We start from the raw sequence: 18,398 nt of genomic DNA, 5'->3' as shown, positions 1-18,398 counted from the left end.
CGTCTAGGTGTGCGAACAGTCCCCCTGCTCAATCCCCATACGTCAGGATCAGAGAAAGTCAGCGCAAGAGAGAGAAAGAGAAAAGTAAGTTGGGTAGCTTCTCAGCCATCTGCCAATAGCGTCCCTTGTATGAAATCAACTGGGCAAACCAACTGAGGAAGCATGTACCAGAAATTAAAAGACCCATTGTCCTCAGAAATCCGCGAACCAGCAAAAAATCCGCAATATATATTTAAATATGCTTACATATAAAATCCGCGATGGAGTGAAGCCGCGAAAGGCGAAGCGCGATATAGCGAGGGATCACTGTATATAGCAGATCCACATAATAACCTTAGTACCCATTTTTATTGTTGTTATAATAAGGAAAAAAAAAAAAAACAGTTATCAGCCTTTGTTTTAAATCGGCTCATATGATCAGTAGCATTTATTAAGTCATAGTTAAACCCACTTGCTCAATAGAAGTGCTTACAGTGGCAGTAAGGGGAAAAAGAAGTGTGTTATGTTTGAGCTTTAGAATAAATACTTGCACCTAAATGCATACAATATTAAGCACCACAAATAAACATTTATCTCCTCTCGGATTTTCATATCCTATGGTAAAGAGTTTGGTCAGATTTATTAAAAGATTGTTTTAGCATATGGAGAAGAGCCTGAATGTACAAAATGCTAAAATCTGGTTCTGTATACATGTTTGATTGCCTTCCACTTCAGTCAAGAGAAATCAGTACTTTATCAAGCGAAGCGGCAACAGCACATCATAGACAGGGGCATATTGACTAAAATTTCTATGTGTAGAATCTCGAGCAATGAACAGTCCTGCTAAAAAAATCAACAAGCAAAGAAAAGTTGTAAAATTTTAGGGAATCCTTTAAAATTGCAAAGAGACCTAGAATGATGTTTTGGTGTGTTATAAGGCCTCCTGTGCCTTGGCTAAGGTTAGTGAATGTGCGTCTCCATCAGAAAGAGAATGTGTTTACCAAGGTCTCCAGTTTTGCTCAAAGTACTGCTCATTAACAGCACAAGCAGTATGCCTTAAGTTTACTGAGTGCACCAGAATAATCCTTAAGAGGTTGAGAAAAACATGTGTTTCTTTTTGTTTGTGTGTATGTATATGTGTATATATGTATGCATATATTAATATACTGTAATATGGACTGCTCATTAGTCAAAGGTTAACATTTCAGCTCTATGCAGCAAATGTATGGAGAGAATCCAATATGCATTCAGTAGTTGGTACCTCACTCCATCAGTCAAGTACATAGTATTACCATAACAAATGTTGCTTTGCTGCTTCAAAATGTAATCAGTGAAGGCATTTTAAACTCTGTTTTGTGTTAGGGGACTCTGTAGAAGAATATTAGGCTATTTGTAAGGGAGTTTAAATATGAAGCACAAGCTGGGTTATATGTTAGATCAAACAAAAACTATTTAAACCTTTGGAGTGAATTAGTAAACCAAACTATTCAGAGAAGTTGGGCCAGAACCTGAAACAGAGTATTTTTGGAAACCCCACAAATGATAGTGAGCTGAAGGAGGAATTTTTGCCACCTTCTATTCTACATCAGCCTATAAGTGAGGTCATTAGTAGCAATAAACTCTGGCTTGAAAATATAAAGCACTCCCAGGATGTATCCTCCAAAGAAATGGACACCCACAATTTAATCATGAATCTAAAAATAGTGAAAGGTTCACTGAAAATTCAAATTCACAAGGAAAAAAATCTAAAGCTCATATACTTGACTGTAAATGCAAGGCAGCGTATAATGTGTTTATTTCTACACAAGTACAGTGATTAAATGTACCATTTCATTCAAAATGTTGCATGGTACTTGGGATATTTTTATTTATCTCTAGTTAGTGGTCTGAAGTACTCATCACTTTATATAGTTTGTACCGCATATCCCATGCCTTCTCCTGTCATTAATCATTCAGAAATACTGGGTGTATTGGAGATACTAGTGATATGGTGGGGTTGGAACTTAGATATAGATATATATCTCTATATCCTTAATAGACAATAATATGAAAATCATACTCTATTTGTTTTAAGCGATTTGTGTTAGAGTACAGACATATTCTATTAAATAAACTACCATTGTGCTGTTAGCCTGGATTACAGCATATACAGTGTATTCTAATAAAAGAACAATTTTCTTTATCATGATAGATTTGTTGTTGTCTGCGGAGATGGGGAATACATAATCTACACTGCTATGGCATTACGAAACAAAAGCTTTGGCTCTGCACAAGAATTTGCCTGGGCACATGATTCATCAGAGTAAGTATAGGAAACCAATATTTAAATTTGATTTTAAGTAATCCTAGTTGTTGTTCTTAACATAAGCATACTTCTTCCTTTTTAGGTATGCAATAAGAGAAAGCAACAGTGTAGTGAAAATCTTCAAAAATTTCAAAGAGAAGAAATCTTTTAAACCTGATTTTGGTGCTGAAGGTAACTGACTTTTTCCCACTTTTTAAATTTATTGTGTTTTATGATATCACACTGAAATTATTTGTGATATCCTAGGCATTTATGGTGGATTTCTTTTGGGAGTCCGATCTGTTAATGGATTGGCATTTTATGACTGGGAAAATACAGAGTTAATTCGACGAATTGAAATCCAGCCTAAACATGTAAGTATCGCATGAACAGTAAGTATAATAAGTTTTGTTTAATTAATGGTAATTTTCCTCCCCATAATATAGGAACTATAAAGTTCTTTGGATTTTCACATTTGTGTAGTGGATGTGAACTTATTTAACACAAATAGACTTGTTCAATATTAATGTGATATTTTTGGTCTTGATTTAATAAATTTAAAATTTTGAAAAAAAATCTAAAAGTGCTTATAAGCAATAACCAGTCTGGGTGTGATTGTAGTGGACAAATGGTTAAAAGGTTAATATTTGCTACAGTGAAAGGAGTGGTTTATATTGAGAGCATACTTTCTGTCCTGGGTATAAGCCAAGAAACATCTTTAGAGAGTGCACCAGTCTCATGGTACACAAACCCACTCTAGCTGACACTGGGGCTAATTTAGAGTTGCAAGTCAACCTGCGTGTCGCTGAATACATAAGGGGAAAACTGGAGCATCCAATGGAAAACCTCACATAGACGCCAGGAGACTCTGCAAGTTCTGCACATAAGAGAGGGTGTGGGATTTAAACCCAGAGCTCTAGTTCTGTTTGGCATCGGTGCTAACTAATTATACCACTGTATTACCACTTTGGTATTGTAAATTATATGTGTACTATTTATATATCACTTGTTTTTATTTTATTTTGTTTTTCTGCTTAAGCACAATCCATTTTATATTCTGCAATGCGAGTTTAATATTTAGGTATGTTAAGACTGTGACTGAGGAAAATTGTCTCATCTCTTATTTTATTATGCCTTTTGTAGATTTTTTGGTCAGACTCTGGAGAACTTGTCTGCATTGCTACAGAAGAATCATTTTTTATTTTAAAATACTTGGCAGACAAGGTGGCATCTGCTCAAGAATCAAATGAGGGAGTTACAGAAGATGGCATTGAAGATGCTTTTGAGGTACTTTAAATTTTGGTTCTGATTTGAGAAACTAAAAAAATTAAAGTGACTTCTCCATAATAACAATGAATTGTTTTGTTTTAAACATTCATTTTGTATAATAAATAGTGCTCCTATTTTTAGTCTTCTCAATTAACTTTATTTATTTATTTTTTTTATTTTTAATATATAAAGGTTCAGGGTGAAATTCAGGAAATTGTTAAGACAGGTTTATGGGTTGGTGACTGCTTCATCTATACTAGCTCTGTGAACAGGCTGAATTATTACGTTGGTGGAGAAATTGTGACAATTGCTCATTTGGACAGGTAAGAGTCAAATTGGTTATGAGTTAATGTAAATCAAATTCTCAAATCCTCTTCCAAAAAGGCAATTGAATAAGGTTGAAAACCTGTAGAGAAGTTCTCGCTGAGTAATATAAAGACATAAATAAACATTTTATCGCATAACTCTTCTGCATTCTGGTTGGATGCAGAAGAAGCTTATAATAGTAGTGAACATGATTTGTATTTGTTTATGTATGTAATTTATTTTTTATTTTTTTATAAGGACTATGTATCTTTTGGGATATATTCCTAAGGATAACCGGCTATACCTGGGCGATAAGGAATTGAATATTGTCAGCTATTCCCTGCTAGTCTCTGTACTGGAGTACCAGACTGCAGTGATGCGGAGGGACTTTAGTATGGCTGATAAGGTTCTTCCAACTATTCCTAAGGAACAGAGGACCAGAGTTGCTCATTTCTTGGAAAAGCAGGTCAGATTGGTGTTGTACAAATTCATTGTTTATTTCAGTTGATTGAAAAACTACACAACATACTGTGGTAATGCAGTAGTGCAGTATAAAGTGATATAATTTTAAATGAAGAAAGAGTGGATGATACAGTCTGTAATATAATTAGCCTCATAATTGGCATTTTAGATCAGGTTATGATAGTTATGAAACTGAAAGCAGAAAATGAAGGACTTTGTGTACTGCACTTATAAGCAATTTTATAAAAAAAACAAATTGGGTTGAATCATTTGTATTGAAAATGATACAAACAGAACTTTTATTTGTTACAATGTGCTTCTAATAGGGTTTTAAGCAACAAGCCCTGGCTGTATCATCAGATCCAGAGCATCGGTTTGAGCTTGCGCTGCAACTTGGGGAGCTAAAGATTGCATATCAGCTTGCAGTAGAAGCAGAGGTAAGGCTTCTGTTTACTCTGTATTTTTGTCCACTTTTCCTGGTAAATATTTTGGTGATACTTGTCTAATCTAGAGAGAGACTACGTCACCCTAATTTAAGCAAAATTTTCTTCTCCTAATGGACTGTGCCTGGTGCACCTATCCATCTCAAACTCTGTAGGAGACACTGAAGAGGCATCCTAATTACCCCTTCAGCTGGCTCCCCTTGAACTGGAGATGTGTCAGTTCTTGTCCAAAGTCTTCCGCTATTGCTGAGCACAGTTCCTTATCACAGAGTGTGATCCCAGCAACCTCATTCTTGCTATTTGTACTTGATCTTTTTGTTTTTGTCAGTACCTACAGCTTGCTACCAAAGAATAGGGTGGGAATGTTGACTGATTAGTAAATTGTAAATTTAATACAGGTCAAAGAGGATTTAGGAATTTTGTTTTTATTTGAATCTTTTATGTCAACTTTTTTTGTAAAGAAGGTTTTTATAAAATGTTTACACTTTTGTTGACAGCAGGGTTTGAGAGTAGAGGGCGATAATCGACTGTAAACTTCGACAAAACTCACTGTTACATTATAGGTAGACCCTCTTTGCTAGGAGGACTGTTAGACTTGTTGAATTTTTGTGAGTGTAGAGTTAACAACAAGAAAAGTCAAAGTCTGATTAAGCGGTAACACACAAAAAACAAACAAACTGTGCTTTGATTGCAAGCGATACAGAAATCGAAAACAAAAGACAGGTAGCTGTTTTTGTTTTTCCAGAAAGTGCCTTTCAGCTTGTGAGTGATGAGACAAACAGGTATGTGATAAGTATGTGAATTTGCATACTGTAGAGACTGTTGGAACAAAAAGCAGAGTGACATTTGTCATAAGTATTTTATGCTGATTTCTGCATGAAACCATTGCTTTTTAGAAAACTGAGGTGTTTCGAAAAATATTCAGCCCTGGGAGAAAAGGAAAACAAATTAGCCCTAAAAGAGTTGAAAACTGTTAGGTTGTCTTTAACAACTTTCTAATTTGTATATAGAAGAAAAGATTTGGAGCTGAAAGAGAGTACAAATGGAGTAGTTTAATTCTTTAAAAAAAGATGCAAATACATTATTAGTATAGACATCTCTAAATATCACAACCCTGAGCATCTTCAATAGATTGAATGCTACATAGGTTAGAGAAGTCTGAAATAAGTTATTATCATGTACTTGAACAACATAATAATAATGACCCTGTCAACCCATGAAGCCCCCGTCACACTACATGACTTTTCCAGTGATTTTCAGTTATAGCCTTCATTTACATAATGTTATCAAGTTAGTTGTCTAGTTTAATATTCCCGGCAACTCAATCAGACCAGTCTGCAACTCGCCCCAGAAAATTAGGTTTGATTTTTGTCGTAAGCTGTAGGCCAGGCTTGTGATTGTGTGAGAGCTGCAAGGGAAAAAACGGAAAGCTGGTGCTTTGAACCTTGCAAACAGAAGAGAAGCGTTTCTGTCTGAACTGTCAGAGTGAAGAGAGTTTTAGAAACTTTGAAAATGTGGAACTATGCTGAAACATTTGTTATGGAGTCAAGTACACAGTGGTCCAGATCTAATTATGCAATTATTGCATTGCATTGCATTAAAAGTTGCATACTTAGATCTGGACCACCCTATAGTTTGTCACCCCCTGCATTTCTTAATTATACAGTCTGACATCCTCAAGGCAACTGCAGTTGCTGCATGGCTTTATGTCTGACATGCCCTACTACTAGAAGCCATGTGATGTGCCACAGACTTAAACCTTTAATCTTCTCTACCTTGGTTCTCTGTCTTTAGTAAATGGCAGACCACTGCATTGCTGCTAAATTGACAATAATCAGTGTTTACTGGAAGACAGAGCAGTGCTTTCACTCTTGAACAAGACCCAATGTTACCTCAGCTACTCATTTATTACCTGAAGGGAACTAGCCACTCATTTTAGAAAATGCCTTTAACAAGGGGATAATTTCTTATTCTGACTGCATCACTCTTGGCTTTGTATCACTTCAGTGTGTGTTGTGATTCACAGTCAAGTGAAGAAAGGTAATGTTATCTGCAAACTGCCTAAAATAACGTCTGGATATCCATGCTGGATACTGCCCATTGAATGTCACAAACGAAAGAAAGGGGACAAGATGCTTCCTTGGTAGAGTCCAAAGTAAATGGACTATGCTTAATGTCAAGTATGAAAGTAGAACTCTTTGCTCTGAAAATACAGGTAAAAATGACACGTATGATCCTCATATTCTTGTACCTTCTCCAAGATATGTGTGATCATAATCACTTCTCCAAATCTAGTAAGCACATATGGATAGAATCAGTAAATTCTCAACACCTGTCAGACATACAGTCATATGAAAAAGTTTGGGAACCCCTCTTAATTCTTTGGATTTTTGTTTATCATTGGCTGAGCTTTCAAAGTAGCAACTTCCTTTTAATATATGACATGCCTTATGGAAACAGTAGTATTTCGGCAGTGACATTAAGTTTATTGGATTAACAGAAAATACAGTGGGGCAAAAAAGTATTTAGTCGGCCACCGATTGTGCAAGTTCTCCCACTTAAAAAGATGAGAGAGGCCTGTAATTTTCATCATAGGTATACCTCAACTATGAGAGACAAAATGAGAAAAAAAAATCCAGAAAATCACATTGTCTGATTTTTGAAGAATTTATTTGCAAATTATGGTGGAAAGAAAGTATTTGGTCTATAACAAAAGTTCATCTCAATACTTTGTTATATACCCTTTGTTGGCAATGACAGAGGTCAAACGTTTTCTGTAAGTCTTCACAAGGTTTTCACACACTGTTGCTGGTATTTTGGCCCATTCCTCCATGCAGATCTCCTCTAGAGCAGTGATGTTTTGGGGCTGTCGCTGGGCAACATGGACTTTCAACTCCTTCCAAAGATTTTCTATGGGGTTGAGATCTGGAGACTGGCTAGGCCACTCCAGGACCTTGAAATGCTTATTACGAAGCCACTCCTTCGTTACCCGGGCGGTGTGTTTAGGATCATTGTCATGCTGAAAGACCCAGCCACGTTTCATCTTCAATGCCCTTGCTGATAGAAAGATTTTCACTCAAAATCTGACGATACATGGCCCCATTCATTCTTTCCTTTACACGGATCAGTCATCCTGGTCCCTTTGCAGAAAAACCGCCCCAAAGCATGATGTTTCCACCCCCATGCTTTACAGTAGGTAAGGTGTTCTTTGGATGCAACTTAGCATTCTTTCTCCTCCAAACACGACGAGTAGAGTTTTTTTCATCTGACTGTATGACATTCTCCCAATCCTCTTCTGGATCATCCAAATGCTCTCTAGCAAACTTCAGACGGGCCTGCACATGTACTGGCTTAAGCAGGGGGACATGTCTGGCACTGCAGGATTTGAGTCCCTGGAGGCGTAGTGTGTAACTGATGGTAGCCTTTGTTACTTTGGTCCCAGCTCTCTGCAGGTCATTCACTAGGTCCCCCCCGTGTGGTTCTGGGATTTTGCTCACCGTTCTTGTGATCATTTTGACCCCACGGGGTGAGATCTTGCGTGGAGCCCCAGATCGAGGGAGATTATCAGTGGTCTTATATGTCTTCCATTTTCTAATAATTGCTCCCACAGTTGATTTCTTCACACCAAGCTGCTTACCTATTGCAGATTCAGTCTTCCCAGCCTGGTGCAGGTCTACAATTTTGTTTCTGGTGTCCTTTGACAGCTCTTTGGTCTTGGCCATAGTGGAGTTTGGAGTGTGTGTTTGAGGTTGTGGAGAGGTGTCTTTTATAATATTTTTATTTTATTAATTTTATTGTAATCATTCCATACAAACAGATCAATTTATAACCCAACAAATTTGAAAACAAATCAAACCCCACCCCTGAGAAGGAGAGCTTAGCTAAAGGAAAATTTCTTTAAGCTTTTTAATAAGGCAACATTAGACAAAAGAAGGGGAGAAGTAAATATCTATATAAATAAGAGATGGAGAAGGGAGTTAAATGCAATAATAGTTAATTCTCTTATTCTAAAATAATATTGATTAAATCCTGCCAAGTTTTGAAAAAATTTTGTACAGATCCTCTAACTGAAAATTTGATTTTTTCCAATTTCAAATAATATAAAACATCGGTTTCCCACTGACTTATAAGAGGAGAATTAGGATTCTTCCAATTTAACAAAATAAGTCTGCGTGCCAAGAGTGTAGTGAATGCAATCACCATTTGCTTGTCCTTCTCCAATTCAAGTCCATCTGGAAGGACACCAAACACAGCTGTTAGTGGGTTAGGAGGGATTGTGATACTGAGGCTGTCTGAGAGGCACTTAAAAATTTTTGTCCAAAATGATGTTAGTTTGGTGCAGGCCCAGAACATGTGACCCAGTGAGGCGAGAGCTTGGTTGCAGCGCTCGCAGGTCGGATCCTGGCCTGGAAACATTTTGGACAGTTTTAAGCGAGACAGATGAGCTCGATATATAATTTTTAGTTGAATAATTCTATGCTTTGCGCATATAGAACTCGAGTGAATTCTCTGCTTTGCTACCTTCCACTCCTTTTCTGATATATTGATTAAGAGATCTTCTTCCCAATGTCCTCTTGGATCTTTGAAAGGTAGGGACTCTAATAAGATTTTATATATTACGGAAATAGTGTTTGATTCCTCGGAATTGAGCAGTATTTTTTCCAGCATTGTGGAGGGTGCAAGGTGGGGGAAATCGGGCAATTTCTGTTAAAATTTCTAATTTGAAGATAGTAAAAGAAATGTGTAGCTGGGAGGTTAAATTTTGAACGTAATTGTTCAAAAGATGTAAATATGTTGTCTATATAAAGATCTCTGAGCATTTTAATCCCAAAACTTTTCCAGGTATTAAAAACTGGATATACTTGCGAAGGTTGAAAGAGGTGGTTCCCTTGCAGAGGTGCCACTGATAAAAGATTTTCCATCTTAAAATGCTTCCTAATTTGGTTCCATATTCTGAGTGAGGAAAGCACAATTGGGTTATTAGTATATTTGCGATAACTTTCATTTATTGGAGAGCAGAGCAGGGAATATAAAGAAGTACTACAGGATTTTACTTCTATTGCAGACCAAGCCTGTGTATGTGCATTTATTTGTGTCCAGGTTTTTATGGCTTGTATGTTTGCTGCCCAGTAATAAAACTGAAAATTAGGTAAAGCCATGCCACCTTCTGCCTGAAGTCTTTGTAGGGTCGCTCTTCGGATACGTGGGTGTTTTGAGTTCCAAATGAATGAGGTTATTATTGAATCTAACTGTTTAAAAAACGATTTATTGATATATATTGAAATGTTTTGAAATAAAAAGAGAAGTTTAGGAAGGATATTCATCTTAACAATGTTAATTCTTCCGGCTAGAGTGAGATGAAAGGTTGACCATCTATGCAAGTCTTGCTTAATTTTTTCCATACAGACGCCAAAATTTTGTTGATAAAGAGCTTTATGTTTACTTGTGATATTTACCCCTAGGTATTTAAACTGATCTGCTATGGTAAAAGGTAGGGTGTCTAATTTAATATTATATGCTTGTGAGTTCACTGGAAAGAGTATACTTTTATTCAGATTAATTCTAAGACCAGATATCTTTTGAAATTCTGTTAGTGCTGTTAAAACAGCAGGGACAGTGTTTTCGGGGTCCGATATATATAAGACCATATCATCTGCATATAGAGAAATTTTCTGTTCCAGTCCTTCTCTGACAATCCCCTTTATCTGATAAGAATTTCGGCAGTGAACCGCCAGTGGTTCAATAGTGATTGCAAACAGTGGCGACAAGGGACATCCTTGTCTGGTACCACGTTCTAGTTTAAAGTAGTCTGAGCAAATTTTATTAATACAAACTGAAACTTCTGGACTGGTATACAGTAGTTTAATCCAAGCACAAATATTCGGGCCAAATCCAAATTTCTCCAATGCAGTGAAAAGGTAATTCCATTCGATCATGTCAAATGCCTTTTCTGCGTCTAATGATAGTAATATCTCTGGGGTGTTTGATTTTGCTGGTGAATATATAACATTAAACAAGCGTCGGAGATTTGAAGATAGATGTCGGCCTTTAATAAATCCAGTTTGATCTTGTGATATTACCGAGGGCAGCACTTTCTCCATCCTTCTAGCTAGGATTTTTGAGAGTATCTTAACATCATTATTCAGGAGTGAAATTGGTCTATATGATGCACATTGTAACAAGTCCTTATTTTGTTTAGGAAAGACGGTGATTAATGCTTGTCGAAATGTTTGAGGTAGTATTTGGTGGTCTTTAGCTTCTGTAAATGTTACCAATAAGAGTGGAGCTAGCTGAGTGGAGAATTTCTTATAAAACTCTACGGGGTAACCATCAGGGCCTGATGATTTCCCGCTTTGTAGTGACATTATAGCGTCTAGTAATTCTGTTAGCGTTAGAGGTTTATCTAGTTCCTCAGCACTTAAAGCATCTATTTGTGGTATTTGTGAATTATCCAGAAATGCATTAGATTGCGTGTTGTCTTCTTTGGGCTCAGTGGAATATAAAGACTTATAGTAATCTCTAAATGTGTGCATTATTTTATTATGGTCGATGATTTCTTCTCCATTCTTGTTGGTGATTACTGGTATTGCATTGTGAACTTCTTGTTTATGAATTTGTTGAGCTAAAAGCTTATTAGCTTTTTCTCCGTGTTCATAGTAATGCTGTCTAGACTTATAAATAAGTTGTTCAGTTTCTTTAGTTGTTAAGATGTTAAGTTCTGTATGCAGGGCCTGCCTTTTCCTGTGAAGAGCTTCACTTGGACGCCTGGCTTGTTCTTCATCTATTCTAGTAATTTCATTTCTTAGCTCTGACACTTTCTTGGTTTCTAATTTATTTCTATGGGAAAGATATGAAATAATCTGGCCTCTTAAGAAGGCCTTTAGAGTTTCCCAGAGTGTTCCTGCAGAAACCTCTGTGGATGTGTTTGTCTCTAGGAAGAAGCTGATTTGTTTGGATATAAATTCTGTGCAGTTCTCGTCTGCCAATAAAAGAGGGTTAAGACGCCATCTGCGAGGTGAGTACGAGGGGCTTATTGATTTTAGCTCCAAGACTAGAGGGGCATGGTCAGAGATAACAATTGTGTCATATTTGCATGATTTAATTGTAGGCAGGAAATTATTATCTATAAAAAAATAATCAATTCTTGAGTAGCTATAATGCACTGGTGAGTAGAACGAATATGTTCTTGAGTTTGGGTTAAGAAACCTCCAGGGGTCTGATAAGTTGTGATCATTTAAAAACTGTGTAATTATCTTTGCAGTATTAGATGTCGTCCCCCCTGTCACAGGAGTCCTATCTAAGAGTGGATTTAAAACATAATTAAAGTCCCCAGCCATTATAATTTTATGAGTGTTCACATTGGGAATGGATGCAAATAGATTTTGCATGAATTCCTTATCATCAACATTGGGTGCATAAACATTTATCAAAATCATTTTACTGTTATATAAGTTGCCCATGACCATCACATATCTCCCTTCAGGGTCCGACACTACCTCTGATGCTACAAATGGAACTGTTCTATGTATGAGAATTCCCACCCCTCTAGTTTTCTTTATAAAGCTAGAATGGAACATTTGGCCAGTCCAGTCTTTTTGTAATCTGAACTGATCCTTGGTTAGTAAGTGGGTCTCCTGTAGAAATACTATTTTAGCGTTTAAGCCTGTTAGGTGAGAGCACTTTCTTTCTCTTTAATTCGTGATTCAGGCCTTTAACATTCCAGCTCACAAAGTTAACTGTCCCATCATGGAGACATTGATTCTGAGTTTTTAATGTCATTTTATAGTTTTAATTGGTAATATGGCAGTTTTAATCTTAGTTTCAAGATTCCCCATGAGTTGTTGCATGTTAGCCTGTTGTTGCATTGATATTTATAATTATAAGGATTATAAGAATAGATTAGATATAACCTGCTCTCCTTCTCTCCCCCCTTTATCCCCCCCCCCCCCCCATTTTGCCTCCCCACATGAGGCTAGACCCCACTTCGCGATGTTCCAGTCCTCTGACATACGAAGAGACAGAGCACGTCCAAAACAAAACAAACCCCACCCTGCAGCGGCGTTACAGAATTAAAACAGAGATATCTTTTACAGTTAAATCCTTAATACTATCTGCCGAAAATGTTCTCATTAACAATATTTAAGCTTGAAATAATCTTCAGCGCTTTTAAGTTAAGATATTAAGATTGAAAAAAAAAAAACAAAAAAAAAAAAACAACCCTGGGAGTGATTTTAAAAACTAGTCTAGGATAAACCTGGTAATTCATACTGTAATAGTATAATGGTAATTGTATAAATAGTAGAACAAGCATTAAACCAAGGGTATACAGTTAAACAGTCTACTTTAAGGTATAGTAAAATAAAAAAATATAAACATATAACATATAAAGTCCAGATAAAAACAAAATAAAAAAAAAAAGAAAATAAGAGATGTATAATTATAATACCAGTCTCTTTAAACATGGATCCAGCGATCAGATCATAGGTCTTTCCCGTGCCTTGATAGAATACGGCTCTTTAATTTTAATTAACTTTCAAAAAAGTGTCGGAAACAGCTTCTTTAATTCTTTTTCAGCTTCTTCTTTGCTGAAGAAAATATAATGTCGATCTTGAACTTCCACTTTCAGTTTGGCAGGATACAAGAGGCTGTATTTGATATCGGCTTCCCGTAGCATCCTTTTAATGTCGTTGTAGGATCTGCGTTTTGCAGCTGTTGATGGTGAGAAGTCGGGAAAAATATGAATAAGATTATTTTCGAATATAATCTCTTGCTTGTGTCTGAGAAGTGCCATCACATCAAGCTTACATCTTAGTCGTTCGAAGCGGACAATAAAAGACCTAGGTTTAAAGGCGCTTGGTATCTTTGTGCGATAAGCCGTGGCTATCTCATTGTCGAGTTTAAAGTCATCTCCAATTATTTTAGACAGTAATTCTACTGCAAATTTCACTGGGCTTGAGCTTTCTCGTTTCTCAGGTATACCCTCAATTCTTATATTATTTCTTCTGCACCCATCCTCCAGGGCTGCAAGTCTGTCTCCAAGTTTTTTGTATTCCGAGTTCGCAGCTGTGGCTTTTTCATCGGCGTTAGATGCCATTTGTTCCGCTGTTTCCACTCGAGCCGTGAGTCCCTGCTTAACGTCTTCCAGCTGATCTGAAACGTCATTAATATGATCATCAAGCCTTTTCAGTTTGGAGTTAGTTTCTTCAATGTGTTCCACTAATTTCTCCAACATGCCTTTAAAGTTCACGTCGAAACGTTTAAAAGACGCGTTTCCTTATCTTTGTTATCCTTCTTGAGCTCAGTGGCCACCTTCTTAAGATCATTTGTGTTATCTTTCTTAAGCTCATTCATGGCCGTAACCATGGCAGTGGCCAGTGTAGTGATCATCTCTTTCTGTGTAGCGATCATCTCTTTCAGTTCGGACAGTTCGCTTCTGCTTTTGTGCTCCGCAAGTGAACATGCAGCTCCTGTTACAGGCTCGCGATGAGTAGATGAGAGCACGTCCTGCAGAGCCCTTTCTAGTCTCGAATGATCCTCAGAAATCGGCGATCCCTCGCGATCTGTATCACTTGCGCCTTCGCTCCCATTTTCACTCTCGACTGGAGACGATACAATGGAGCGGGGTCCCAGGGATTCTGCGCACTCTTCTGCCTGTTCCAGGTCAGTCTCCGAGATGCCATACCTTACACTTGCACTCAGGCCGGAAGTCTGTCCGGACTTTGATGCAGCTTTAAGTTTCTTTTCCGGTTCTTTCTGACTTTTCTTCTTGTTACTCATGCTTGTATATTGTAGTGGAAGTTCCTTGGTCGGGTTAAATACAGGATACCTCTAAATAATATGAAATACGTGGGAAAATAAAGCCGCTGCTAGCGGAGCTCTGCTTCAGACGTCCATCTCCTATAAACGGACGAAACCAACTTTTTTTTAAAAGGTGTCTTTTATATTGATAACGAGTTCAAACAGGTGCCATTAATACAGGTAATGAGTGGAGGACAGAGGAGCCTCTTACAGAAGAAGTTACAGGTGTGTGAGAGCCAGAAATCTTGCTTTTTTGTAAGTGACCAAATACTTATTTTCCACCATAATTTGCAAAGAAATTCTTTAAAAATCAGACAATGTGATTTTTCTGGATTTTTGTTCTCATTTTGTCTCTCATAGTTGAGGTATACCTATGATGAAAATTTCAGGCCTCTCTCATCTTTTTAAGTGGGAGAACTTGCACAATTGGTGGCTAAATACTTTTTTGCCCCACTGTATGCAACATGCATCATAACAAAATTAGACAGGTGCATAAATTTGGGCACCCCAACAGAGATATTACATCAATACTTAGTTGAGCCTCCTTTTGCAAATATAACAGCCTCTAGACGCCTTCTATAGCCTTTGATGAGTGTCTGGATTCTGGATGGAGGTATTTTTGACCATTCTTACATACTAAATCTCTCCAGTTCAGTTCAATTTGATGGCTGCCGAGCATGGACAGCCTGCTTCAAATCATCCCATAGATTTTCAATGATATTCAAGTCAGGGGACTGTGACGGCCATTCCAGAACATTGTACTTCTCCCTCTGCATGAATGTCTTTGTAGATTGTGTTTTGGGTCATTGTCTTGTTGGAATATCCAGCCTCTGCGTAACTTCAACTTTGTGACTGATACTTGAACATTATCCTGAGAAATATGTTGATATTGGCTTGAATTCATCTGACCCTTGACTTTAACAAGGGCCCCAGTCCCTGAACTAGCCCCAGAGCCCCACAGCATGATGGAACCTCCACCAAATTTGACAGTAGGTAGCAGGTGTTTTTCTTGGATTGCGGTGTTCTTCTTCAGCCATGCAAAGCGCTTTTTGTTATGACCAGATAACTCAATTTTTGTCTCATCAGTCCAAAGCACTTTGTTCCAAAATGAATCTGGCTTGTCTAAATGAGCATTTGCATACAACAAGCGACTCTGTTTGTGGCATGAGTGCAGAAAGGGCTTCTTTCTCATCACCCTGCCATACAGATGAATCTTTGTGCAGATTGTGCTGAATTGTAGAACGATGTACAGATACACCATCTGTAGCAAGATGTTCTTGCAGGTCTTTGGAGGTGATCTATGTGTTGTTTGTAACCATTCTCACAAACCTGCGCATATGCCGCTCCTGTATTTTTCTTGGCCTGCCATACCTGCTGGGTTTAACAGCAACTGTACCTGTGGCCTTCCCTTTCCTGATTACATTCCTTACAGTTGAAACTGACAGTTTAAACCTCTGAGATAGCTTTTTGTAGCCTTCCCCTAAACCATGATACTCAACAATCTTTGTTTTCAGATCTCTTGAGAGTTGCTTTGAGGATCTCATGCTGTCACTCTTCAGAGGAGAGTCAAAGGGAAGCACAACTTGCAATTGGCCACCTTAAATACCTTTTCTCATGAATGGACACACCTGTCTATGAAGTTCAAGGCTTAATGAGCTAATCCAACCAATTTGGTGTTGCAAGTAATCAATATTGAGCAGTGACATGCATTCAAATCAGCAAAATTACAAGGGGACCCACATTTTTGCACAGCCAGTTTTTCACATTTGATTTAATTTCATACAACTAAATACTGCTTCACTAAAAATCTTTGTTCGGAAAACACCCCAGTACTCAGATGTTCCTAGGAAATGAAAGACATACCACTGTTATCTTTTTTTGTTGAAAGTAAATTATTATGCAGGCTGAGAGGTGTTCCCAAATTTTTTCATATGACTGTATTTGTGCAAGGGAAAAAGTGTTCTTACACTGTTCCTTAGCCGGGACCAGAATCTGCATTTCACTGCCTAGATCTGAGGTTCAGTAGCCAGACAGTCTCTCTATTTCACAAATCCAGTCTTGAAACAAGACTGCAGTCACGCATGAGTGAATTACTGACTTTAACTCCATGCTACCAATGCTGTAAAAAAACTAGTACGGTTAGGCTTTCAAGATTTTATTATCGACTTGATATTGAAGTATCAGTTCTTACACCATCCCTATTGAAGTATGTACTGTAGTTATTTTTTTGTTTGTTTGTTTTAGTTGATTCATGGTGGAGGAGTGGGTAGTGCTGCCTCCTCCCAGATTCTGTGGCCAGCGTCTTGGGTTTGAATCCCATGCCACATTTTTGTCCACGTGTAGGTTACCTCTTCTTCCTATGTCTGCATTGGCTTTTGTTTCACATCTCCAAAGACATGGTGGCTAGGGTTAATTAATGTTTCAAATTGTGTGAGCTGCTGTGCATATTAGTGGGTCCTGGTGCTCTGCTCAGTGCCATTTTTTGGTGCCTTCTGTTGCTGTGAAAAGGCAGGAATTGATATTACATTATATACTGTTGTTTCCAGTAGTACATGAACTTTTTTTAAGTTATTATAAAGTAGCCACTTCTTCTCCTTATAAAACTTTACATACCCAGAGTATTTTTATGGTTTGGAAAATAATTTGGTCATATTTTGCTTGTAGTAAAGACTAGAAAATAATGAGTCTTATTTGACAAATATGCATAGTCATTTTCATTCAGATTGCCTAATTATGTGTATTCTAACATTTTTTTTTATTGATTTGCCAGTCTGAACAGAAATGGAAACAGTTAGCTGAGTTGGCTGTCAATAAATGTCAGTTTGGGCTTGCCCAAGAATGCCTTCATCATGCCCAGGATTATGGTGGAATTTTACTCCTGGCAACTGCTTCTGGCAATGCTGCAATGGTCAACAAGCTTGCAGAAGGGGCCGAGAAAGATGGCAAGAACAATGTTGCTTTCCTCTCCTACTTCTTGCAGGGAAAGTGAGTTTCTGAATTAGGTTTTCTTGCTCCCGTCCAATTCATAAACCTGTGTTATCCTGTTTGTTGTCAAAAACAGCCATTTCTATGAGTAAGAAGAATAATGTATCACAGGGCCATTTGCTATTTCAAAGCTGCATTTTATACTTTTCATTTCAGCTGACAGCACATGGCTTCTGCGCAATAGATGGACCAACTATGTAATGCACAAGATTTGTTAAATATAGTATATTGTTCCCTCTATCAAATTGACATATTTTTGAGTATTGTTGTATAGCATTTCAAAACATTCAGCCTTTCCCAGAATGTGTGACTGACTAAATCCTGGTGAAGTTGTTAGTAGTTTCCTAAGTTAGGTCAATAGATAAAATGCTTTTACTCCTACTTCTAATGGCACAACCAAATTTGTGTCACTGTGAGGTTTGTTTTTTGTTTTGTTTTTTGACAGTTAGGGCTTTTTCCCTACTTTGTGACGATTGCTAAATACAGGTACAGATCTTAGTTGGAGTGCCAGTCTATTCCAGACTAGAATAGTGGTCCAGTTTGGATGTCTAAGTCTCCCAAATCTGTAATGTGCATATATGTTGTTTATTCTATAAACTGTACATGTTTAATGTGTATATATATATTTCTTCCAGTCTTAACAATTGTTTAGAACTGCTTATTAAGACAGGACGTCTTCCCGAAGCTGCTTTCTTGGCACGTACATATCTCCCAAGTCAAGTATCAAGGTATAGTAATTTACTGTGTTACTACTGTACTTAGTAATGGTGTGGACCTTTTTTGTATTAGAATGCTGAGTGCTAACAGAAACCGATTTAAAAGTTTTAATCATTTTGTTTTTCTTTAATTATTCAGTGCAGGACTTTGTATTT

At 37.4% G+C, this 18,398-nt stretch overlaps 1 protein-coding gene across 1 annotated transcript in view; it reads left to right on the top strand.

Annotated features, from left to right (window-relative positions):
* The window catches only part of copb2 (COPI coat complex subunit beta 2), a 31,301-nt gene that overhangs the window by 11,189 nt on the left and 1,714 nt on the right, over positions 1-18,398 (top strand). The window contains exons 10-18 of the mRNA XM_028794389.2: positions 2,171-2,281; positions 2,367-2,455; positions 2,531-2,637; positions 3,407-3,550; positions 3,725-3,855; positions 4,097-4,304; positions 4,627-4,737; positions 17,312-17,526; positions 18,162-18,254. Of these exons, the coding sequence (XP_028650222.1) occupies positions 2,171-2,281; positions 2,367-2,455; positions 2,531-2,637; positions 3,407-3,550; positions 3,725-3,855; positions 4,097-4,304; positions 4,627-4,737; positions 17,312-17,526; positions 18,162-18,254 (1,209 nt within the window). The remainder of the gene's footprint in view (positions 1-2,170; positions 2,282-2,366; positions 2,456-2,530; positions 2,638-3,406; positions 3,551-3,724; positions 3,856-4,096; positions 4,305-4,626; positions 4,738-17,311; positions 17,527-18,161; positions 18,255-18,398) is intronic.

Source organism: Erpetoichthys calabaricus, chromosome 2 (genome assembly GCF_900747795.2).
Source record: "Erpetoichthys calabaricus chromosome 2, fErpCal1.3, whole genome shotgun sequence".
Taxonomy (NCBI): Eukaryota; Metazoa; Chordata; class Cladistia; order Polypteriformes; family Polypteridae; genus Erpetoichthys; species Erpetoichthys calabaricus.
This window is presented reverse-complemented; position numbering and strand designations above follow the sequence as displayed.